General features: G+C 41.7%; 3 protein-coding genes across 7 annotated transcripts in view; 2 read left to right on the top strand and 1 right to left on the bottom strand.

Moving 5' to 3' along the window:
* WDR33 (WD repeat domain 33) overlaps nt 1–7,976 on the top strand; it is a 71,705-nt gene extending 63,729 nt beyond the window's left edge. The window contains exons 20-23 of the mRNA XM_072866421.1: nt 3,092–3,258; nt 3,389–3,481; nt 4,325–4,510; nt 7,293–7,976. Of these exons, the coding sequence (XP_072722522.1) occupies nt 3,092–3,258; nt 3,389–3,481; nt 4,325–4,510; nt 7,293–7,525 (679 nt within the window). The 3' untranslated portion in view covers nt 7,526–7,976. The remainder of the gene's footprint in view (nt 1–3,091; nt 3,259–3,388; nt 3,482–4,324; nt 4,511–7,292) is intronic.
* Nucleotides 3,253–12,493, bottom strand: SFT2D3 (SFT2 domain containing 3). Of its 3 annotated transcripts, XR_012043247.1 has the most exons (4): nt 11,114–12,493; nt 8,115–8,204; nt 4,634–4,743; nt 3,253–3,458 (listed from the first exon to the last, which is right to left on the bottom strand). XR_012043247.1 is itself a non-coding variant. In XM_072866422.1 (1 exon), the coding sequence occupies exon 1, from the start codon at nt 12,248–12,250 to the stop codon at nt 11,567–11,569; it is 684 nt and encodes a 227-aa protein (XP_072722523.1). In that variant the 5' UTR covers nt 12,251–12,493; the 3' UTR covers nt 8,631–11,566. The 3 variants fall into 3 exon arrangements, 1 of the variants encoding a protein (XP_072722523.1); XR_012043248.1 differs by lacking the exon at nt 4,634–4,743; XM_072866422.1 differs by lacking the exons at nt 3,253–3,458; nt 4,634–4,743; nt 8,115–8,204 and having other exon boundaries at nt 8,631–12,493.
* Nucleotides 12,494–12,594: 101 nt separating this feature from the next.
* Nucleotides 12,595–25,646, top strand: part of LIMS2 (LIM zinc finger domain containing 2) — a 36,542-nt gene continuing 23,490 nt past the window's right edge. Inside the window, exons 1-2 of one of the 3 annotated variants that reach the window (XM_072866414.1) lie at nt 12,595–12,724; nt 13,218–13,308. Coding sequence is in view for 2 of the 3 variants with exons in the window: in XM_072866412.1 (XP_072722513.1) it covers nt 20,375–20,496 (122 nt within the window). In the remaining variant the exon portion in view is untranslated. Of the gene's footprint in view, nt 12,725–13,217; nt 13,309–14,064; nt 14,234–20,370; nt 20,497–25,646 lie in introns of those variants that run through there. The other 2 variants (XM_072866413.1, XM_072866412.1) reach the window with 2 other exon arrangements.

The raw sequence follows: 25,646 nt of genomic DNA, 5'->3' as shown, positions 1-25,646 counted from the left end.
CTCATGTTTTTGCTTGTAGAAATTTTATTTCTCTTTCTGACTTATTTCTTAATGCCAAGTGAAGAACTCAAAAAATAATCTAATTTACAGCAATGTCCATGTCATTGCTCACAATTTCCAAATAAATCACAAAGGGATGAATTTGCTTCTAGTTACCAATGTAAATATGGAGGAATTATGCTAAGTCAGCAAGATTAACTGTCATCGAAATTTCTCCAGATTTATGCTAGTTTAACTGAGTTAAATTTGGCCTCCAAGGTCTAAGCCTCTCACTGACCACCAACTTTATATGTATAAGAACGTGTACTTGTACAAATATATTGTGGTCTCCACATAATGTGAATTTTGTGTGTTTTAGTTGCCTTTTTAATCATTTTCTTACATTCCTTTTACTTTGCATCTATACAGCTCTTCTTTTAGCTATTTTCTACCTAGCTCTGTAAAGATGTACCTTCCTTTTGTGTGAAGAGTATGAAAAGAAATGAACAGTAACTAAAAGAAGGTAACAATTAAAGCCATTTTTAAAAAGTAAGACTAGAGCGAATCCAAGCTGAATGGTCTGCATTATAGAATTCTAAAAGACACAGCAGACAGCACTTTCAGAAGCTCGGTAGAGATTTTCAAATCTTATATTGGAAATGTTTAGGGACTGGAAAATATTTTATTATGATCCTGATTTTTAAAAATATTTCAGGAAGAGAGTCCAAGAACCTTGTGACCTGTAAATCTGACTTCTGAACTAAGAAGAGTCTATTTGTCAGAGTACAAGTCTTTATACAGAGAGTTTGGTTTAATAGGAATCAGTACAGGACTATAAAAGGCTTAATGTGCTTGCAAACTTAATGAATTCCTTTGAATGAAGGTGAATTAGGTGCCATTTACTGCAGATGCTGAGGTGAACTTAAGAATCCCAACCACTCGTTTAACTGACTTGGTTTGGAATTTGGATTGTAACTGGTTTGATCAAGCATAAGAGGGAAGTGTGTGTATGTGTGTTTCTCTCTAATTTCCCGTCCTTTTCATCCCTGTCCTGTTCTTACTCTACCTGTGCATATCAACATGATGCTTCTACTGCAGAGACCTGCCTCTTCCTGCCTGCTAATCTGCACAGTGTGTAGTTCTGTACATTAAGGTCCTAGGCCTCAAAGAAGAAGATCCGAGAGCAGTCAAACAGGAACTGAGTCCTATGCAAGGCAGGGTTTTACATGTGACTGATATGAAAAAGTGAAAAAGGATATACGTAACACAATATTAGGAGCTGTGGCTATGTCAGGCATAGGTATGATAGATTTCCAAACTAATCTGTGTCCATAACATTGCCTGGAAACAAAAGGAAAGGCCCTATTCCTGCTAGCCATAGGACCTTGTGTTGCAAGTCTTGGTAATTTACAAGCTAAGCAGAATCACACCATGTCAGTATTAAAATGGGAGGCCCTCTAAAGAACATCTAGAGGACTGTGCTGTTTCAAGGCTAAACAATATTGCTATGTGGTTATTTGAACCATTTGTACCTGAAACTGTTCAGTTTGTTTTCCCAGATCATCCAGGTTAATGTAAAATGGTTCATTGTCCATACACAGCACTCCCTCCATCCACTGTTGTACCTATATAGGCACAGCAGCCTCCTCTCTGTATTGTGTTTGTTTTCTGGGAGGTGGAGACAGACCTATTGTTTTTAATTAAAAAAAATGTAAAAGTTTAAAAATATTGTATTGTGTTATGACTACTGTTAAAATATTTAAATTTGTAATTAAAAGGTTAATGTTGTTAAAATTCTAAATAAAAGTATCTAAAGTTTTGCTTGTAATAGGATGCACTGTGTCATTAATGAGCTGGGGAAGGGGATGTTGCACAAAGCCAACACCATCTGAATATTATGGTGGTTATGGCTTGGCCAGTGTGGAACTGGGAAGAGAGGGGAGGGTGGGGGGCATCAGTGCGAATGGGCCAAGAGTGCTCCGCATTATCTGTACTGACACTGAGGGGCGGGCAGGAGCAGTGTGGGGTCGCACTGTGAGGACTCCTGAACCAGTGTGCCTGCACCACCTAAACATCTCACCTGTGCTTGCACAGAAACTGGGCTGTAAACTGAGACAATTGTAACAACTGGTGCTAGTGCGCAGTTTTGGAGTTGCAGTAATACACAGAACATGTATGCACTTTTACAAGCACTCCCAGTGTTTAAACTGGTAATGCAAAAACCAAAGCTACTAGTATTCATGCAGCCATCTGTAGGCTTACCTGAAATGGCACCTGACAGTTCATTAAGAACCATTCTTCTCACTGAAGATCTCTGTTAAAACCCCAGTGTGATACTGGAGGAGCTATACTCATTTAAGATGACATGCAGAACCCAATCATACCAAATTACTGAAGATGCCATGGTACTTATTAGAAGGAAATTATCAACTTCAGTGTCATAACTACGTTTTCCAAAACAAAATTCTTCATTACTGCAGTTGGATAAACTGCTCTTCAGGTTGTAGAATGCCACTGTGCATGCTGTTGAGCAATCATCGTCCCTACAGAACCAAGTGCAGTCTAGATTCATTTACTAAAATTGTAAACTTAGAAGAATGGAATGAAAAAGAGAATGTTCAAGCAAAAGAATCCCAAATCAATAGGAATGAAATGCTGGAATGTTTTGTTATAGCCCTGACTCTCATTGCTCATATTTTTTCAGTTTATCACTAAAATGAAAAGGAAAAAAGCGAAGGGGAAAGTAAGACCCCACAGCTAAGGGAAATTCACTTACACTTTTCCTTACCTTACCTTCTATCTATCATCACTCACTGATTTTTTTCCCCCCCCTTTTCATTAAATGAACGCAGTATATTTGACAGTATTTTTCTTGTATGAAAAACCAACACAATCAACAGAAGGAAGTATGAGGGAAAACTATAAAAATGACTAAAAGAAGTGTTCAAAGGCAGAAAATGTGCACTTTTCCACCTACAAATCCTATTCTAGTAACTATGTGCTATAGTATGAACAGTTCAGAAATGAGTTGATTATTAAACTGAAGCTGACTCAAGTTTATAAATCTAAATTCTGCCTAAAAACCACATTTGTACCATGTTCTTTCTTGTAGCTTCAGAAGAGGAGGACCCTCCAGACATGAGGGCCGGGGACCAAGGGGGAGAGATGGCTTTCCTGGCCCTGAAGATTTTGGGCCAGATGACACTTTTGACTCTCCAGATGAAAACTCAAGAGGAAGGGACCATGGTGTTCGGGGGCGAGGTCGTGGTGCTCTTAGAGGTGAGGGGAACATTCTTCCACACTGAAATGCAAGGATAAGGAAGCAAAGACCTTTCTTGGGCAAATTACAGTATTTTCATGAATACAATGTCTCTTCTCACTCCTGTCCCCTGTATCTCTTTCTGCTCAGGAGGCCGGAAGGGTTTACTTCCTACTCCAGATGAATTTCCACGGTTTGAAGGAGCGCGGAAACCAGAATCCTGGGATGGAAACAGAGAACCAGGTAAAAAATTTGGTGAGGTTTGTTTTAGATAATAGACTAGACTTCTACAATATAATCACTTACAAAAAATTTTTTTAAACAATCACCTCTTTTTCCTGTACCTCATGTGCTTGATACCAGTCTTTTACCATGAGAAAAGCAAAACATAGTTCTTTGGACATCTAAATTTAGGAAAAAATTAACTATACAGAATTTAACTGGCTCTAAATGTAACTGTCTCACTGAGCAAAAAATGATTGTGGCCTCAAAGTCTTGATTTTAAGCTGAATTCTTGTACAGCCCAGAACTTCCTGTTGTTGTCACCTGTGGATGACTGAAGCATATCTTGTGGGTTTTTTTTAAGATGTATATTAATGCCAATAGTAATCTTTCTCTTGGATGGCATCTTATCTATTGTTTGCAAAAATAATGTTTTCAGCTGCAATGTCTATGGTTTAGTGGCATTTGCTTTTGTGTTACTAATGGCAACCCCTATGGGGCAAAACTGAATTTTAGAATGTCATGGAAAAAATGAGCACAAATGACACATGAATAAATGAAGATGTGATTATCTCTAAAATATACAAAAATGTTTTATACTGAAAAGAACACTTCAAATCTGTCCTTTCTTTCTTTCCCATCATCTTTTAAACCTGTTTTACCTTTAGCTTTCTTACAACTTACTCATCTAATGTTTGCTTGTTAGCCTGTTGGGATGGAGGGGGAAGCTTTTTGTAATTTTAACTTGAAATTGTGTGCCAAATAGCGTGGAAAGTATGTAAATTTATGTGACTGCCTCCAAAAATGAGGAATAATGATCAGATGAACATTACTTATTATCCTCTTTTCTCTCTTCATGCTCAGGTCCTCGTCCAGATCACCCTCCTCATGATGGGCATTCTCCAGCTAACAGAGAACGTTCTTCTTCGCTCCAGGGCATGGACATGGCCTCATTGCCACCACGTAAACGTCCCTGGCATGATGGACCAGGGACCTCTGACCACAGAGAAATGGATGCTCCAGGTGGACCTCCGGAGGAGAGGGGCAAAGGTAAAAAGCCTCTTGTATTGAAAACCTTATGTAACACCAGCACATTTTTCAACTGTAGGCTTATCCAGAATTCCTTATCTATTCAGGGGGGATAAAGGTGAACTGGTAAATATTTGATCTTACCAGCTTTGAAGCTGAAGATCAATCTTACAGGAACATAAGAACAGAGGGATTTTCTGGGCATCAAATCCAAATCTTCTCTCCAGCATCATGTAATCCTCTTCTTTATTGCCCTGTTTAAAAGCAGGCAGTTTTTGGCTCCCTGTTACTCCAGTTGGAAAACTCTTGCTAAGAGCTTTTTTTTCTCTGATTTTCAGAATAGTTATTTGTCAATATTCATGCTTGTGCTAGTGTCTTTTAACTCAAATATCTTTCCTGTCTCAGCCTTCATTCTGTTGACTTAATGAACTCTGATTTTTTTTTTTTAAGTCTTTCTTATGAGTTCTCTACTTGTAAGAGTGTAAGCATGGCCATCCATGATCAGACCAGAAGTCCTTAAAGCTCAGTAGCTTGTCTTCAACAATAACCAGTAGCAGGTGCTGAGGGAAGAGTGTTAAGAATACTGTCTGTAGTGATATGTCCCTGAAATGCTCTCTAAACCTCAGAAGATCTGTAGTTCAGTGACTTAATGAAATATTATTTTTATTTTTAATGGCTTTTGACAGTTACCTTTTGTGTGCTTCTCTAATTGCTTTAAGAATCATATAAACTTTTGACATCCACAACATCCACAGACAGAGCTCTAAAACTTAATTGCAGTAGATGATGCTTTAAAAAAAGGAAGGAAAATGTTTTTCTCTTGTTTTAAGCCTATTGTTCACTAATTTCATTCGATGATGTCTTGTGTTTTAATTGGAACAGTTGAAAGTTGATCCCTATTATTTCTGAATGCCACCTCAGATTGCATCAAACGCTACCATTTCCAACCTGAACGAGCTCTTCTCCAAGTCAGAGCTCTGATCTGTTTAGTTGTTCTCTCTGGGAAGTTGTTCTGTAGCTTTTACTATCCTTATTACTCTGTATATAGTATTTTCAGTTTTAATTTATCCTTTTGTAAACTAAACGGGGTAACTAGGAATCGCACACACTATTTAAGATAAAACCATGGATTTCTACAGTTCACTTGGTTTTGTTCTGTTTGCTCCATTCTTTCCTAATAGCTCCCAATGTCCTATTTCCCTCTTTAACTAACTACTAAACAGTCACATGGCACTGTCATGCAAGTAGCGACTGTAACCCTTAGTAGTAGCTGGAGTTAGTAGCTGGCTCAGAGCCTATTACTGTGCATGCCATTTACACAATCATCCTATTAGCCTTGCACCAGTTCTTGATCCTTTTTCTTCTTATAAATCTCAGGACTGCCGTTCTTTTTTAATGTTGTCTTTTTTTTAATGTCCTCATCTTGACTACCCACTGTTAGGTAGTGATCAGTGACAGAGATCCTTCTCAGTTGCTTCCAAATACTGAGCTGCCAGCCTATAATTGAATTTTTTGTTGTTAGACCTCTACTGCACAGCTTTGATGATACTGAATTTCATTCTACTTCTCTTACTGTTGTCCTGAAGCTCATTTGGTTTTAACTGTATGCCAGTCCTCTGTGTGGACTATATTTCCAGTGTTGTATTAACAGCAGGTTCTATCATTCATTCACAGATGTTTTTAATAAAACCCTGCTGGTAAAACTCCCTCTGTATCAATATTTTTCCTTTCAAAACTCTATGTTGTATTTCTCATTTAGCCAGCATCTTATCAAATCTGTAAGGATTCCTTCTCCAGCTTCAATAATAATTTGTGGTAACGCCATCAGATTCTTTATTGAAGTCAAAACAATTGTTAACTACGACACTTCTTGTGCCTGGACAACCCAATGTATCAAAGTTTAGAACAATGGCAGAAAGCCTGATAAACAAAACATGAACAATACTTTTTCATATATGGGCTGTGTCACCTTCAGTTGTATTGGTGAAGTCATTTGAAAATTAAAACTTCATGAATTATAAACTCTATGGAACAATTTGGTCTCTATTTTACACAGAACCAAGCAGAGTCAACAAAAAATCACTCTTGCTAAAGTGGAGCAAAAATATCCTAATTTATCTGTAGCACGTGTCCATAAACTACTGTTACCATTATTTTTTTTTCAAACTACTGCTTGTATTTTGAGCTAATGACTTCAGGGTTTTTTATGTTAATTTACCTATCAGCACTAAAAAGATCTTTGGGAAGTAGAAAATCCCATTCCTGGCAGCAAGAGCTCATGTAGTTTATGTTCCTGGTTAACAGTAAAATAGAGCATTTTTCCATTATTTCTAGCAAAAAATGGAACAGAACAGTAATGTTACTCATTCTCTTCACCACCAACCTCAACTGATACATCAGTGCAATGTCTTTGTTTAGGAAAAAAAAAGTATTATGCAATAAAAATATACAGAGAACCACAGATGGTGTTAAAGCATAAGAATCAGGTATGCCTGGCAGTTTTGAGGACACTATGACTATCACTGTTCTAACTTCATTTAAGTGATTGCTGACTGTATCAGATACAATCTCCTTTAATTCCTAAGGAATTTCTTGATTGCTGTCCATCTTCTGGACTGTAATGGAGACACTAAATCTCTGTAAGAAAAATCATATAGAGGAAGGAGGCATAAAATTACAGGTCTCAACTACATTTGGTCTGTGAATGATTATACCACAGAAGAACTAGCTAAATATATGGTATGTCTGAGAAGAGGTGTGGCTTCGACTTCAACATCAGTAACTGATTGTGCTTCATTTTTAGGACGAGGAAATTCAGGACCTTCACAGAGAGCGCCAAAATCTGGGAGGTCTAGTTCTTTAGATGGAGACCATCACGATGGATTCCACAGGGATGAAGCTTTTGGTGGAGGCCCTGCAGGAGGCAATAACCCTTCTCGAGGAGGAAGGAGTGGAAGTAATTGGGGAAGAGGAAATAACATGAACTCTGGTCAATCAAGAAGAGGAGCATCTAGGGGTGGTGGAAGAGGCCGATAGAAGAGGCTTTGACTGGGTCACACCCAGTCCTTGCTGGACAATATTTAAATAGACTGCTACTCTGGACTCATAAAGTAACCCTGTGACACCACAAACCTGGATTCTTAACTGGGATAACTGAATGTGCATTAGTTCCTAACAAGGGTCTTTTCCTAGATCAATCAACTGCTACTAGCTGCAGCATTGTAGCTAGCTTTCTGTTTTGTCGTCTCCCATCCCTGTTTTCCTCACCTTCTTTTACCTACTTTGTTTTGTGAAGAGCTGGAATTTTTTTTAAGTGTTGTGAGACATGGAGCACCTCCACAGATTTCAGTTCACCTCCAGACAGAAACTTGTTTCTATATGTACAGTTTGTCAGAAGAGTTACATTGTTTTTGTATGAATACAGAATGTAATTTGCGCAAAAATTAACAAAAAATCAACACAGCGTGTGATTCTTTACTCACCTATTACTATAAAGAGGGTTGTCTTTAGGCAAACTTGTGTATTGGAGCAACAGAACTACCTCCTGAAATCTCAACCGTTTAAAATACTAATAGCTGATTCCTAGTTTTTTGGTTTATCATTTATAGAGAACTTTCATTTTCACCTTTAGCCACAGCTGTCTACAGATTACAAGTGGTGCTGACGTTAAAATTCCAAAACTCGGGAAACCACCGCTGCTTGCTAGTCTACCATCCTGAAAGAGAAAAACGTGGAACAGCATTTAGAAAAAGTTGTCATAGACATAGTGTGAGTTATAACCTGGACTGCTAGCAAAATAGACATAATGACAAATATTGTCATTCTGCGCTTCACCTGGGGGAGTCAAATATTTTTGTTCAAAACAGCATCTGTTTATAGAAACTGAGGAAGAAAAAAGTTTAGCAGCTTGATTAATATGGATGTTTTACAATGACTGTAGGATGCACTGCTTAAAGATATGGGTGTTCAGTAGAGTCTGGTGCATTCAAATGCTGAAGTGCAAACCTTCGTAGTTGATCACTTTAATCTTAACATTTTTTAAGTATCTTTTTCTTTAGGATATTGTTTCCTAGTTTTACTAGGGGAGGGAAATGAGGAGGAGGGGTTATTCCCATTTCCTGCATTTCATAATAAAGCTGCTTACCAACCATGAGTTTCGGTTTTCCCCATAAATCATTCATATTAATCATCTCCAGTCACCAGGTTATCAAAAGGCTCCTTTAATATCTAAAGCCTCAATGAAAATTCTGTCACGTGAGTACATATTCTAAAGCCAGCTCTCAGGAAGGTCCTACATTAAAAGTATAAGATATAGCATATAATGAAAAATATCACTACCAGGCTTCCCTCCCCGCCACCTTGAATTTCATGTTATAATATTCAGGATAATACGGCAATTAAGTTCTATAGCTGAAAAGCTACTGCAACAACATAGCGATACATGGCAGCTACTTTATCTGACTTCTCATACAGTCAAATTTACTAAAGACTGGCTTAAGTCCTGATGACCTATCTTATTTAAAGAGATCAAAGCATATATGCTTAACTGCTGTTCTCTGAGTTCAGTCAGTTACAAGTAGGGGGTTTTTTTCTTAGTTTTTAATTCATAGTGTATAACATGGCATTTGAAAATTATAGGAATTAACTGATCATTAGCCTATAAAATCCTTGTCATGGGGCTCCAGAGAGAGAGAGTGGTCTTAAAGGAATTAACTGGGAAACAGCTGAGATGCACCTGATACAACACAGTTTCTCCTTTGAGGGGAAAAAAAATTGCTTTTTACCTCTATCTGAAGAAGGGCTTTGGTCACTTTTGGTATACGTCTGGGAGTTGGGACCTATCCTGAAGTTTCAATGATAAATACCAATGATTTAATCACTAGCAAAGGGGAAAGCTTGCCTTTTTTTTTTTTTTAACAAGCCCTATATATTTTTAGGGGACTGAAAGTGACTTTTGTTTAATAGTTAGAATATGTGATTTACAGGATAAGCTTTAGTCCTTAATTAAACTAGTCCTCTACCAAAACAAGTTAGAGTGCACTTATTAGAGTTCCCTAATAATAGGGAACCCAGCTTCCTCTAGACAAAAGGGAGTATGCTTGTTTTTCTTCTGACAGTTGGGCAACTCCTTAAACCACTACTGTACTTGGTGTTAAGTAACATTCTTCATCAAGGGGCAGCTTTTTTAAATAAGATGTGAAATATTCCACAATCGTGGAATATGAACAAAAAGTTCTAAGAAAATCGGATAATTAGCTAGCTTTTGTATAAAATCTTAGAAGGTGACAGCATAGCAGGAGAGACAGAAGAAGCTTCCCAGTCTGTGATACCATGACCCACTATTGCTGAAAATGGATAAAGTTACTTAATGGGAATATACTTCTGTACTCTTCAGGTCAAGTTCTTTTACCAGTGCTGCATGTAGAATTCTTATGCTCTACCTGCTAGTTTACAGCTCCACCTTGTCTAAGATTTGTTTAATTTGATACTGCTGTTAGGAATAAAATTAATTTTATATACTATAGCTTAGAAGTTGTAAAAGTGAGAACACCAATTTAATGCTCTTCAGATAGCTCTGATCTACATTTTTAAGGGGGGGAAAAAAAAGCGACCATTAGTGGAATGTCTATACTGACACTTGGTACACAAATCATTTTATTAAAGCAATCTATGTACACTTAAGTACCTCCATTTAACAATTGCAGTTTAATTCGGAGCAAGTATTAGGTGAATATGCTAAACCCTAAGTAGTGATAGCAGATAAATATTGCAGCATTTGGCTTTACTTTGTATATGAGGCACGTATCCTCAGTGAGATACTCAGGCTCTGAGCAGGTTAGGCCTGGTAGTCCCATTTATCTGCAGTATACAGATACATTTAGTGCAGTATACAGCCCAAACTGAAGTACCAAGCTCTCAGCTGGGACTGTCAGCCTGAATTCAGCACCTTCCTAGGGCTGCTTAGCTTCTGCATTGAAATAGAGCTATGCTAGCTGAAACAGGCTCTAATTACTAGCAAATCTGTTTTTAAAGGTCATACTGTGACAAGTAAGCAATTCCTGCCCAAGTTCAGAGATTAATATATATATATATATTAAAAATAAAGTTCTAAGAGCTGAAGCTACCCTTTTAGAGCCCAAGTATTAGCTACCTTACAGCAGCTGTAAGGCAGCAATACCCGCCAAGGCTCTTAACTAAGATTAGCACCTTTTACCCTATCATCATCATGCAAGAAGACTACCCTTACAATTACGGGTAGTCTGTGTGACCCACAGCCCCAGGAAAGTTTGTTTCGCTTACTGGATGGTATTTTAAAGATGGTTTTTAGAGAGAAATACAGTTCAGTGGCACATAGTATTCATATTCACCACTAGTCAGAGGTGGCTGATGGTTGCACTATACAGCGACTAAAGTATGTGTTCAGAGTGTAGGGATCGGCACAAAACCGAGTTAATAACAGTTAACTATTTCTGAACGTTCACGCCCACACTTGATCAGATTTTGCTAAACTGTCTCCATGTTTCAACATCAGTCAGCCCTACGCACCTCAGCTGTAAGATACTTGCTTTTCACGTAACGGGCAAGTCAATAATTACATTTCATCAGCTCCGTAATCTCACTCACGTTTTGAAGTAGGCTGCAGCAGCCACATGGTCCTATACTGGAGGTAGGAAAGTGGGATGCTGCCAGCTCCCACCCAGAGCCGAAGAGACTCCAGACCGTGGCTATCGAGCTGACTTTGCAATAAGGCAAAATCCCGTGCTCAGGGACGGCTCGGCAGGCTGGCACCAACACCGTTACACCTGAACACAGCAAAACGAGTTTAGAGGGTCACTGCTGCCGTTCCCGGGTGCCAGCCGCTGCTTTTCTTGCTCAAGAATTGGCGAAGAAAACCCAGCAGGAACGCGAAGGAGGCGAAGAGAAGCGGCGTAAGACGGCGCCATCCGCATCCCCGGCTCGAAGAGATGTCTTCGTGCCCCGCGCCTCGGCTGGCGACAGCGTGAGTCTCTCGGTCCCTTTGTCCGAGTCCCGCCGGGCTGCGGCCCTCCCCCCGTGGCGGCGGCGGCGGCGCGGGGCTCACACCGGCAGCGCTTTGCCGCGGCGGCGCAGCGCGGCGCTGAGGAGGCCGCCGAGGCGGCGCAGGCCGGCGGCGCCGCCGGGCAGCGCGGCCAGGAGCGCGGCGGCGGCGGCGCCCAGCTGGACGGCGGCGCCCAGCGCCGTCAGGAGGGTACTGCGCAGCCCCAGCGCCGCGTACAGGGTGCCGCCGAGGGCGCCGAGGTAGAGGAGGGAGCCGCGGCTGGGCTCCCGCAGCAGGCGGGCGGGTCCGCGCAGCAGGGCGGCGGCGCCCAAGGCGCACAGCGAGCCGAGGGACCACAGCAGCGCGAACTTGCGGGCGCGGAGCAGCAGCAGCGGCGCGTACAGCGCGGCCAGCCCGAAGCAGAGGGCGGCCAGCAGCAGGCACAGCCCGCTCCCCGCCAGCCGCTGCCAGCGCGACAGACCCGGCAGGCAGGGGTCTGCCTCGGCCGCCCACGGCCAGCCCGAGCCCGGCCCCGATCCGGGCGCCGCCGCCGCGGGGGGGGCGCTGCGGCCCGGCGGGAAGGGGTTCAGCGGGCCCAGCCAGGCCCCCAGGCCGCCGCCGCTCCCCGCTTCCTCCTGCGAGCAGCCAGCGGGCGGCTGCGCGGGGGCCGCGCTGGAGCCGCTGGTGGCAGCGGCCTTCGACTGCGCGAGGTACTCCTGCAACTGCCGGCCCAGGTCCGCCATGGCGGGGCCGGGGACCGCTCGCGGGCGCTACAACGCGCCGCCTGCCCGCCCCGCCGCCATCTTGCGGAATAGCTGCATCCGGGTTACCGGCCATCTCCGGCGGCCCGCGCTCACGTGGGGCCGCGCGCGTGCGCGTGGGGCTGCGAGGGGCTGAGGCGGGCAGCGGGGCGGTGCCGCGTTGCTCTCCCTTCCCTTGCAGCGCAGGCGGTCCGCATCCGCTTTGCGACCCGTAACTGCTTATTTTCGCCTGCTCGTAGTTTTAAAGGAAAGGCAGATTTTTCTGCAAAAGGGGCAGTAAAGCCTGTCAGGCAGGGGGTGCCGGGGGCGGCCTGGGGGTCATGTCGCTGCTGGAGGGAGACCCCGCGTCAGCTGCTCCTCGTGAAGCAACTGAAAGGGCTTGGCAGCTGCAAGCAATAACAGTTTATGGTTTCAGCAGCTGGAAAGAAGATGGTGTCACATTCGAAATGTAGATTGGTAAGAGATGATACTTCAGATTGATGCAGCTCACGGGTAGCCCCTCAGGACGTAGCAGGTGAGAGGAAGGATTGCCCAGGGCAACAGCCCAGTGGCTGGGAGGTAGCTCAAGGCCGAGCGCTGCCCTGTGCTGTGCTCCTCCCGACACCCTTGGCAGCAGCTGGAGTCTTTCTCACACATTCAGTCCAAGTGATCTCTGCTTCTCTCTAAAGGAGAATGGCAAGAGTAGAGATGTTACATGTTGGCACTCAGAAACCATTGCAACAGGAGAGACTAGAGATGCAGAGAATGACTAAGAGCATGTCTTTATTACTGTGTGCTCAGCCAAATCTGTTAAATTGTTGGCTGTTTATAAGATTACCTATTACCCTTTCCTCAACCAACCGTTAAACCAAAATAAGAACATCTAACTCAATTCTTCATCCTGGTTTAAATAAGTAATAAAAATATCAAATGCTAATTTAACCTTTATGATTCCAAATGTTTACTGCAGGGCTGAAAAATGAGATGTTTGGACACCAGGAAGCAGAGAGCACAGAGTTTCCATCATCAGTCCCAAGCTTCCAACAATATCCATAGCAATGGTGAGTCACATCAAACGAGGCTACCTTACAAGAAGCAAATAAAGTTTGAAATCACTTTTGGGCAGAAGCTCCCTGTCCCATTTGGTGGATCACTTAGCATTGGTACATTATACATTGATACATATCGGAGAACATAAAACTCTCAAGTGCTCAGGACAAAGTTCTAATCCCATCGGCAAGAAGGGATTAGATATTATTGAAAACGTCACACTTGGAGGGGTCCTCGTGAGGGAGCGCGATCCCTCTTCCTTTTGGCTGCAAAGGATGCCATCTCACGGCTTTCTAGAAGGTAGCCTTCCAGACATGTCTTCTGCTGCCCTGAGGGTAAAACACGCTGTGAATGTTGTTTTCCCCTTGCCTTGGGGATGTGCAATGAGCGTAACAGCCTGTCAGCGGCAGGCAGGAAGCGTGGCTTCTTTGTTCACAGGAAAAAATGTTACGTCAATGAGGTATATCTCAGATATAACTGTGCACCAGGTAACGGCTTCGTGATAAACCCCTACCGTCAGCGTTTCCCCTCTCCCTTCCAGGCTCATAGTAGCTGCCGAAGCGTTTACTACCAGGTGGGGCCAGGCGGCTCCCGGGCGGCAGCTTTGGCGGCGGGGTAGGAGCCGTGCCCGGGGCCGCCGGATTCCCGGGAGGCGGACCCACTCCGCCGCTTCGTTACTCAATATTTCTTTCCCTTTATAGGAAAAGTATGCGCGGGCCGGGGGGGAGGGGGGAGACGGGACTGCCCTGAGTCACCGGGGGCTGCGGCTCCCGCCCACGCCCAGGGGGCCCGGGCCGCCGCCGGGCCGGGGCGGGGTTTCTGCTGCCCGCCGGGGCTCGCTGGGGCCGGAGCCGCTGCGCCGAGCCGCCTGTCCCGCCTCGCAGCCTCTCCGCCACAGCCCGGCGCCGGCCGGGGGCGCGCCGCCATGACGGGCAGGTAAGGCTGGGGAGGGGGGGAGCGCAGCCCGGCAGGGGAGGCCCGGGGAGCCCGGCCGGCGGGCGGGGGTCTGTCCTGCGCCCTGGCCCCGGTGGGTTGTCCCTGCCTTCACCTCCTCCGTGGCAGGCGGTGAAGGGTCGGGAACGGCCCCTGTTTGCCCCGGGTAAAACGATGGTGTGCCCGGTAGGAAGCGGTCGGGGGAGAGGACGTTTTCCTCCCGTGAGGTTCAGGCGAAGCTGGGCGGGGGAGGGCAGCTCCCGCACCGCCGCCGGAAGAGCAGAGCAAGGGCTGCTCCGCTGTGCCTTACCCCTGCACGGGGACACAGCGGAGGGCGGTGGGAAGACCAGAAACAGAGTTGGGAAGGAGCAGTTGTGGATCTGAGCAGCGTCTGCCCAGCAGCCAGCTCCCTGCAGCCGGGTGGTGTGGCTCAGGCGCCGACAGCCTGCTCCCGCGGTGCCCCGCATCGCCGCCCCACACTTCGGCGCCCTTCTGACTGATCTACACGGTGCCCCTCTGCCCACACATTCAGTCTCCTCTTCTTCGGGCTGGCCTTGGAGTTACATGTTCCAAGAGCTGTTTAAATCTGGAGCTTGATTCTCCTCCCACGCTGTCTGACACGGGAGAACTCTGTAGAGTCACCTGATTGACAGATGTAAATGAGAAAAGCAGTGGGGAGAGCATTTACTGGCATCTTCCGAGGCTTTGCACAAATGCTTTAGTGTCCCTGATCACTTTGTTCTCCCATCTGTAAAATAAAACCCAGATGTTATAAAACAGTTTGTGAAAATAAGCTTGCTTTTGTAAAATGTCTTGAAGATGAAAAGCATGAAGAAGTAATATTAAAATTACTAGGGTGCCTTTTTTAGGATAGTCATCCTCCTGAATCCTGCTATCATTGATGTAATCCTGAAGCATTGCTCTTCATGGCTAGGAATACTGAAATGGATCCGGGGTAGTTTGTGTATAAGTATTCATTTTTCTTTTGTGTAAAGTCTTGATGTGTGTGTTATGCAGCTTCTTATGATTATTTGATGTAGATCATGTTTGGGGGGTTGTTAGGTATGAGAACATGCTGAATAATTGTTATATCCTTATCTATGCTTTGTGTGAGTGTTATTTTTGCTCTCTGTGATGACGAATTGATGTTGATAGGTGGTTGTACATGCTCAAAACACTTCTGGTTTTTGCCTTCTGTCTTTAGATTACTTTGTCTTTTCTGTCATAATGGTCCCTTTTTTGTTCTTCTGACATGCAAAATAGGTGTGTATTTACAAGTTTACATTCATTTCCTTACAACTAGAGGAAGACTCAAGAGTCTTAAATGATCACGTCATGGGTACCCATGCAGCTCCTAAATGGGGACAAGATGGGGAGGAACTGGGAAGAATTGTGTCTGCATGAACCCAGCTGATTTTATTTTTATAGAACTGTGGTTTAGTACTGTTTAGAATGACATGTTTACCTCAGGTGAAATCACTCAGCTGCAGAGGACAGTGGGAAATGCCTGTGGACAGTGATCCTTGTTGTCTTCTCTTCGTGCTTCCTCAGAAACCTGCCTGTTAAGGTACAACACTGTATTCAGTGAGAAGCTCTGACGTGAAGCATGAGGCTTGGTGGAGAGTTCCAAGATAGTTGAGACACTGCAGAGTGTGCAGTTCTTCAAAGTAATGCAGGATTTCTGTCTCCTTTTCCTCAGATGTACTTCAGAGGGTTGTTAAAATGAGCGGTCCTTGGCCTTAGCTTTTGAAAAGTGAATGCAAGTGTTATTTAATGTTTTCAGAAATGTTTGTCCTGGAAAGTTTGTCAGCTGTGAAAATTTCTAATGATTAACTGTTCTATCAGAGACGTTTATCATAGCTGTAATTCAGCTGACTTTTTCCTCAGTCATAGTATAATCCATTTAGGGTAGCAGTTTCCCAGCAGAATAAAACCTGTACTTTTCGGTGTCTGTGAAACATTGCACTGCTCAGCACCTTGCATGACCGATGCCATTTGACAAGCACCGTGTTTAGTGTTGTTTTCAGGCTGGGAGAAACTCCTAAGTCGTTAGAAAGAATTCAGCATCGAGAACTTACTTCCTTAGATCCACCTACAGGTCACTCTACTGAACTGTGGCCAGATGTTGTTCAATGTTTGTTACATGGTAGTTCTTAAAAAAAAAAAAAAATCTGTTGACATTATGTAATCAAATGTTCTCCAGCTTTTGAGATTCAGCGTTTTCAGGGTTCCGGAAGGAGATGAACTGTTTCACAGCTGGAGCATCCCTACAATATCGATCCATGGGAACCTTCCAGAACCAGGAACATGACATAAATGTGCCTCTGGTCTTGAAACTGTTGACACAAGGAAGGGAAGGGAAGGATTTTGTTGTGTTACAGTGTGTTAAAGCAAGGAAGACTGGAGAACGTGAAGTGGTGACACATTATTATTTTTCACTTCACCTTTCTTGTCAAATAGAAACACAAAAGGACTCACTTCTGGGTACTATGATTACTGATGCATTATTAGTAATGGAAGAAGAAGAAAAGAAGAAGTTATTTTTCTTCTAGAAGTAGAAGTAGAAGAAAAATAGTATTTCTAGAAGTAGAAGAAAAATAACTCAAATATTTTTCTTCTAGAAGTAGAAGAAAAATAACTCCATTTTCATTTTCAAGTGTTCTGTCCCATTTAGCTGCAGGGGGTGTCTCCTGAATTTAAACAGTTGCAGTAATTTGATTTACTGATTTTTAGCATTAGGGAAAAATATAATTCCAGAAAATACAAAAAAGATACGCACTTCTATGTATTCATAGTAGAAAATTATTAAAAATAGGTGACTATTTAGCAAATGAAATTCAAATATTACATGTATCATGAGTTACATTGTTACAATGTGAGGATTGTGTTTTGTTAGAGAAAACTGATAAGTAGATCGTTGGAATTTGCAAATAGTAATTCTGACTGCCACATCTTGGCTGAGCTATTTTATTTCTCTGTGTCTTGACTAAAGTGGCTGTTACAGTCCCTAATTTCAAGAGCAGTCTGTGGTTTAAAGGGATGCTGTTAACTTAAAAAAAAAAATCACCCTTTCTTTGAATATATCTGTTCCAGCTAAGATCCAAAGATAATAGGACAGAAGAAAATTAGAGCTATATGTACTTTAGTTTTATTAAGTTACATGTTGTTTAATTACATTTGGAAATAAACTCTGTATAAGAGATAATGTTTCTAAGCAGCCTTTCTATATTTGCAGCATTGAGAAATACAATTTATGTGATTTTTGGTGCCTTTAGAAGTATGCTATGGTACTTCCTTACCAATAAATAAGTGAAAACTGCTTCTATAATTTATATTTGATGTGTTTGTTCCATCTCTCCATTTTGACTTTTGCCTTTTTGAGGATTGTTAGGGGTTGGGAGGGGTTGTGTTTTTGTTGGTTTGGGGGGGTTTTTTGCTACTGTGTTTTGCCCTGTTTTCTTTGTTGTTTGTGATGGCTTATTCCTAAGAAAGAGGATCAGGGAATGACCAGTGAACAAAACATTGTCAAATGCCCAAAGTAGAAAATAAACCAGAATTGAAGATAATTTAAGACTTTACTGCTGTGGTGTTGATTAGGAAACATGAAAGTAAAAAATGCCTGTGCTGTTTTATATTGCCTTTACAAATTAATCTAATACAAAGCCCAAAGAAAAATGTTTCCTAAGTGCATGTTTCAGGGCATAATTATTTTTGTAAGAAATTTTTGTTATCACTATAATTGGTCTAATTGGGATCTGGATACGCCTATGTACTTCCTGCAGTCAACAAAAGAAGAACAGCTGCATTTACAGATACGCTATTGATTGTTCCTAATCCAGTTGAGGTAAGAAATGAGAGTATATTATTTTTGATTAGGCTAGCGTTTGACTAGATGCTTTTTAATTCAGTAGAGAGCTGCTGCTGTGCATGTGCTCTATTTTATGAAGCAATTGCTAGTAAAATGGTTTGAAGGAGGAGGAGGGAGTATAAAGGTTGATAATATTAAGAAAGGTTCTTGGCGCTGACTAGAAAGTACCTGCATCAAACCAAGAGATGTCTCATCTCTCTGAGTTATAAGCAGCCATTTCTACTCTTCTGGGTTGAAAAATGTGTTTTTAATCTTATTATCTTTCCATCTAAATCTGCTCTCTGAGGCTCTAAATTTTAGAGATAAATTTTAGATAAATTTTAACTTGTTGGAAGGTCCTTAGTAGTCTGTTCTGGGGACACAGAGGTGCTTCTCTAAGGAGAACTAGCTAGCTGCTAGAAAGAAGTCTAGCTGCTTTCTTCTCTGCTTTGGCCCAGAAAGTAACCAGCTGTAAGATTTTGGCATCGACCCTCTCTCTTAAAAGCGATCTGTCAAGAGGGAAAGAAAAACAAAACCATGCATTTTCACTCTTTATGTGCGAGGCAGCAAGAAAGGAGTGAGTGAGATTATGTTGAGGAATGAGAAGACAGGATGGTTATTGTTTTGATGTTTTTTTCCTTCAATCCCTTCATCTTCCCTGTTGAAGAAGAGAGTCATACTTTTCTGTGGAAGAGTGGTTATTTGAAAACCAATAAAATCATGTTGTATGAGTCAGAAGGGTAAAAGCCTAGGTGTTTGAGAGGGAAGGAGATTTTTAGCCAGATTGCTTAAGGTTAAAGGAGATTAATGTTGTGGTGATTTAATATTTTGCTTTGTGCTAAAAGTAAAAAGGTAATTTAATAAATTTTAAAAGTGTTTTATTGCTCTAAAATTTAAAAGGTCAGTAAAAACACCCAGTATGGAGGACATTTTTCTTCTTCTGTTCCATTTACATCACAAAGTAGAAATGGATAAAGCACACGTGCAATCTGAAGGATATGATAGTGGCAGATTGCTGTCAGAGGTCAGGAGCCTGAAACTCCCAATGAAATGTGGGGTGAATTGTAGATTTTGAGGTTACTGATTTCTCGTTTTGAAAGTATGACGTTCTTTATTTGTACCTGTTCTGCTGGGTCCCAGTAAACCCTTCTGTTTTTCTTTAAAGGACAGAAGGGATCTCTGCTGGTTAATACTAATTTAGTACTTATGAAGTCACCACTTATACTTCTCTCATTTTTTTTCCTCTATAGCTTGCCAGGCTGTAGTCATGGAATATATTTCACTCTCATGCTACAAAAATCCTAATTTTTTAAAAATTTACTAAAAAATAATTTGTTGGTAATGACTCTTGAGATGTTTCTCATGGCGATACTGATCAAATGACACTGACTCAGATGCTCCCGTCCTCCACTCCTTTCCCTTTGTTCTCTTAAAAACTGACTTCTGCATTCTCAGATTTTTACTCTTTCTCCCCCGCTACACCAGGCCCGAGCCATTTGTGCTGTGTGATCCTCTTTCTCTCTTGCAGGGGTGGGTGGAGAGGGGGAGTAGTAGAAAGGGCTAACTCCTGTTTGAAGGCCCTGTTCAGTTCCCAGCAGAGAGCTCTGGAGGCTGGAATGCCAAGTATGTTCCTCCTCCCTGCTTCCTGACCCTCTGCTGCGTGCCACTTCTGCAGGCTGGAGCGTGTCTGGAGAGCAAAAGTCTTCATGGTTTTGTTTCTTGGAACGTGCCTTATCCAAAAGGAAGGAACAGTTCTGTTGTTTGCAGTATCCTTAAGACGTTGTGTGATGCAGCAGCCTGCAGGGAGCCACCTTAGAGATGCCAGGGTCAGATACTGATCTGCAGTAAACTAAAGCGTTCATTGTCAAGAGATCTAGTAATCTATTTTGCTTTTCTGTATTTCTCTGTTGCTTTGATCAGAAAGTCTTCTTGAATTAAGTGGATTAATTATATGAAGAGTCAGGATTTTTTTTCTAATCTCACTTACAAAATTTATGTAGATACATTATGCAAGTCTAACACAGAATGAGTTGCTGATGTAGACTCCTAGTGTGCTGGTTTAAATAGGTAATTACTAGTGGAATACAGGAAAGAGATTGTCTGATCCTTAAGACTGTAGCAGAACGGCAGACGAATTGTAAGAAACAATGCTCGAGCAGGGGTCTATGCATCCTGCTTTAGCTCTTCTAAAATGTAAAGGCAACTCCCAAAAGGAAGGTGACTCATTGAACATCAGTGTTGCTGGCGTTCGCTCTAGTTGTCTCTCTGCATTCCCCTTCACAGTGGCATTGGGTGCCATGGCTGGCCTGCGACTTCGGGGGCTGGCATCCTCCAAACTTTATCAACGCCGGCAGGATCGGCTAAGTGGCACAGGGTCACTCCTGAGCAACAGGACAGATACAGCAGCTGGGATACGTGGGTATGTCTCTGAGATGAAGGGAATGGTATTGTTGAAGCATTTTCCAGGATTTGATAGATGTTCAGTTTTGGTGGTGGGGCTTTTTTATTTAAAGTGGGAGTTGTCTGCACACAGTCAGAGGGGATGAAGTCTGTTTATTTTCATTTCCAAGTAGATTACGAAGGAAAGGATTTTCCTGATGAGGAGGCTTTCAGTTTTTAACAATAACAGGAAAGCAACAATGGAGAACCTTTCCCGTTTCAAAGCACTGTACTAGGTTGTTCAGAACCAACATTAGTGCTGGTGGTGTTAACAGTGAAGTATTTAGGCACTGTGGGAATAAAGGAATGGTGAAATGCAGTAATTTTTCAAAATGTTGATAAAACTCTACTGTTCCTTGGTTTTTAGGGATCAATAGTCCATTTTTTCACCTATACTGTTAATAGCAAGCTAGTTGATTTTAGTTTTTGTACATAACTCCAGTCCAGCAGAAACTGAAGCTTCAAGTGTAGCTGCTTCTTGAGATTATTTAAAACACGTCAACCAAAGCTTCTTAAATCTGCCCAGACAATTCCATTTGATCATTACTTTTCCTGTGCTTCAGATTAAAATTTTACTTCTCAATTTTATTTGAAATTAATTTTGGGCAGGAGAGAAGTTAACAGGAATTAAATAAAACTTAGGTTTTTTGCATTTTGTGAGAACTGTGAGCTGGAGCAGCAATATGGGATCTGAAGTCTGTGTCACTGGGGAGAGCAGTGAGCATGCAGGAGAGGAGATTTTTTCTAGCAGTCAGAAATTTTTAATTTCAGTCTTTTCTTAGCAGGAGATATACCTGATGCTTAGGTGTAATGGAGCAATCGATTTGGCTTCTCAGTTTGAGCTGTGGATCCCTCACTAGAACCCTGCTTTTCCCACTGTTTTCCTTTTAGCCTATAGCTATTAGTTAGTTGGTAAATTTTCAGTTTTTCCTACACAAAGTTGTGGGTGTGAATGCATAAGAATTCAGTGAGGAGGGGAGTAAGAAGGTAGTGAAAGAAATGGTGATGCCATTGGGTGGGGAGGATGCTGTTCAGGAAGAGTGAGAAGCATACAAGGGACCTGTGAGAGAAAAGAAAATAAGCATTGAAAAAGCAGCAATGGAACACAAACAACAGAGTGTGAACTGAAGATAGGAAGGATGAGGAAATAAATGCCCAGACATAGTCATCTCACATTGTCAAAATGTAGTTTGCTTTCAGCTATTTAACTGTGTTTCATTGTAACCTGTAAGAGCCTTCCAGAAAGAAGGTGAAGGCACAATATTTTTTCCCATGATTTCCAATTATTATTTCTAATATTTTTTTTCTGAGTTTGTAAACATGACAGAGATTTTTCAAGCCTTGGTTTTGTTTTTTTTTAAAGAGTTTTTTTTAGAGTTTAAAGCTCTAAAAAAAAGCTCTAAAGTTTTTTTTAGAGTTTAAAGCTCTCTCTTAAATAGATGTACCTAATCCGCTATGCAGAAAGAATGCCCTTTTCTGAACAACGTGTTTATAGTACTCAGCACTACACTAGTATGGTTTTGGAGAACAGGGTTAGTTCTTGTTTGCCTTCTATGTCAGCTAGATTTCGGGAGCTGGAGCTTGGTGTTCGGAAAATGCTTATCCGTGCGAGATCTCTCTTTTTAAACCTATGCTGTTAAGTGTGCTGTGTGAGGCTGCTAGAGGAGGTGATCTGGGCAGCACTGGCATAGCAATGCTGACAGTAATGGTTCTCCAAATGTACTGCATCGGACTTGGGCACGTTAGTAAGTCTAGGAAGAGTGGAGTGGGGCGGGGAGCTCGCTCTGAAGCTGAGCACAACTAGGACTACAGGGATAGGTGGGAGGTGGGAGGATGCTCACGGGCTGATATTGCGCTGTGTTGAAGGAGAGAGCCTGTGTATGTATTGCTGTGGTGACACGTGTAGAGCAAGGCAGACCATGCTTGCGTATAAACTATATGCTGGCAGAATTTTTAATAAGGCCAGGAGGGTTTGGGAGAAATAATTTTTGCACCTGGCAGAGTGGTTTAAAGGGAAAGTGCCTAGACAGGCAAATTGAATACATTTTTCACAATATAGTTCTCGAACCAAAGTAAGTGTAAAGCCACATATTTGCTGAAGATTATAATCTATTTGGGAATTTTGTCTCCTGACTCACTTGTATTTTACCCACAGTTTTTGAGCTACTGTTAATTTTTGCTTCTCCCTCCTGATAGGTCCTGATAGTTTATGTCCTTTCTTCAGGCAAATGAGAGTAATCCAAAAAGTAGTGTTGCTGCTAGTTGATGAACACATTTGGGAATGATCTATCTTATCAGTGCTGGTAAACAAACATCACATTTTAGCTCCTTTGAGGTAATGGAAGTGACAAAGAGAAAGATTAAATGTGTGTAAGAAGTTACTTATCAAATAGACCTTGTGACTGAAGTGGTACATGCTTGATAATAAAAGGGTGTTTTTCCTGTGTAAGAGGTATAATCTGTTTAAAACCTGTACGTTTCTTTATGTTGTTGATGTTTCCCTGGGTTGAGTGAACACTGCTAAATGTGCGTCTCTTTAAGTAATTGGTCATGGTTTACTGGAAATAGGCATTGCATTGTGTTGAGGAGGGCTACCAAGTACCCGTGGCATAGGATTTTTTTCTGTGTGAATACCAACAGACTTTCATTGCTGATGCTGGTCTCAAAGGTCTACATGATTGTGGCTTCCCCTGCAGGCCAGCTGTACAGACATTGTATTCTGTTCTCAGCTGAAATGTGTGAAGGAGTGGAATTTTTTTTTAAACCTCTGGCTTCTACTAATAGCAAATTGCTGTTGCTGGTGGGCCAAGGAGAGATGAGGAGCCATAAAGATTTTTTTCCATATTGTGACCATGAGTTGCATTTGTATGTTTTTCTTAAATTTGGTTATTCCTGTGTAGTAAATAAGAACAAAAAGTGTTTATTTCATTGAGACATTGGGGGCTGCATGGTTGAGGAAGATATGCTGAGAGAAACACTATTCATTTCTTTCTTAGCCAGCTGAAAAAATATTTAAATAGGGAATGAACTGAAAATTCAATGCAAGCAGAAGGAGAAATGCTGAAAATGTTAAGCTATGCACATAGTTTTATCAAAGGCACAATAAATCATACATTGAACAAATGGGAGGGGTTTTTTTTCTCCAACATTTTATGACAAGTTTAATAATAATCTTAAAGAAGTTAAATCAGTTTGGGAAAGTTGTCCAGATAAAAGTCAGTTGCAGTGAAGAGATTTTGGAAGAATGATAGGGTAGTTGAGGGCAGTTTTTCAGCAGAAGTTCATGAACTGACACCCTTCCTCTTTCTTTTTTCTTTGTATTAGTCATTATCTGTGAAATGAATCATAAAGTCTGGTATTGTCCCAGCAAATGTTTTTTTTGTCTTTGTCAACATTAAGGACTTAAAGCCACAAATCCTCAACCATGCTATGGGGATGGGAAGAAGCCCCTCTCCCGGAGTGCTCCGATTTTTATCTTGATTACTGGCATCTATGATATGCACGAGTGGTGATAGCTTTCTAGGTTTTTGACTTTTCACTATCCTAGGCATCCATGTGTGTATACATACTAGAAATGACTATGTAAATGTTATCATATTGTGATATCTTCTGTATACACTAGTTTCTACTGGTAGACCAGAACAAGCAGAGAATAAATTTCTAGGATTCCCTAGCATAGGTACAGTGCCTGTCTGCAGAGGTTTGGACAGTGCCCTTGGCTCTTGTATCTTGAGATGTTGTCTTCCTTTCTTTTTGTAGTATCTGTAAGGGTTTTGGTCATCTCTGTATTGAAGTAATTCTTCATTCAGCATTGTGATGAAGGAGAACTCTCTTTGACACTGAAAACAAAAAGCTTTTGAGACCAATTGAAGAAAACTGTTTTTTTTTGACTGGGCTTTTCTGACAGAAGCGCTCCTTGCATCTGCAGTTCCTTCTTGGACCTGATAGAGTCTGAGACTGTTCATCTGTTCTCCTGGTTGTCTAGTTGTCTGGTTCATTTTATCTTGCATCCATGTTTAGGATACTGAATTCTACTGATGCAAAGGCTGGAGCTTCTGTTCTACTCTCTTAGCAGTGCAAGTATTAGATTTGTTTGTTTTTTCTCAACCTGCCACCAGTGCTAGATCCCTGTGGACAGATGTTTAAAAAAGGAGGTAACAGTGTAGAAGCAGTAGCATTTTAGCCAGCTTTCTTGGTATTTAAGTCCAACTCTTTTTTTTTTTTCTGTAGTAATACAGGCCCAATTTCCTGAATCTGTATGAGAATATGATATAAAAATATGACATTTGCTAGCCCAAATGTATACGAAACCACTGTTTTTGGAGGATAGATCCATATTGACTTTAGTGATATAAGAAGGTAAAATGCTTTCAAATCTTTCTATAGTACCTGTTCCAGTGGCACAGAATGGGTCTCCCAGTTAACTTCCACTTCTTATAAAGAAGGAATTTTTCCTTTTTTTTTTTTTTTTTTTCAATTTGAGAGCAATGCTGATACTTTATAGTAAATACTTCTGAGAAGTCAAAGCATGAGAAACCCGCACCTAATTATAATGGTAAATAACTAATTTCTGTAAATTAGGTACCTTGACAAAGATAATTTGCTAAAGATATGGCACATAATAGTGAAAGATTGGAAAAAGCTTTGTTTGAGCACTGGTATTTTTTGGGTTTGCACAGGACAGGATAACTTCAGGATGTTCAGCTGGTCATGTTTTAATAGCCTTTCCTGTCTTTGTGTCACCAGCTTGTTGTTAAAACAGAGGAAGATTCTGTATTTTACCGAATTGCAAAAAATCAGTGAGCAAACAGAGTACAAGAAGCACTCCATATTGGGGACTGTCCTTTGTGGGAAAGATTCAGATCTAAATATCTTACAGTTGACCCAGCAAGTCAAACTTCCGTGGTCACTCTTGGCACCACCATCAAAAGGATGGTTTTGGTGTTGCTCTTCCTCTCCCCATGCTGCTGGCAGAAGTGTTTTTGCAGCAGCATAGTAAACTGAATCATAAATGTGGTTGGAATTAGAACTGTCCTCCCTTCCCCTTCCAGCCTTGGTTGATTTTAACCTTGAACTAGTTGAAAAAATGCTTGTTTTTGCGTAATGAAGAGGGCACACAGGGATGTGTAG

Source organism: Ciconia boyciana, chromosome 7 (assembly GCF_034638445.1).
Source record: "Ciconia boyciana chromosome 7, ASM3463844v1, whole genome shotgun sequence".
Taxonomy (NCBI): domain Eukaryota; kingdom Metazoa; phylum Chordata; class Aves; order Ciconiiformes; family Ciconiidae; genus Ciconia; species Ciconia boyciana.
This window is presented reverse-complemented; position numbering and strand designations above follow the sequence as displayed.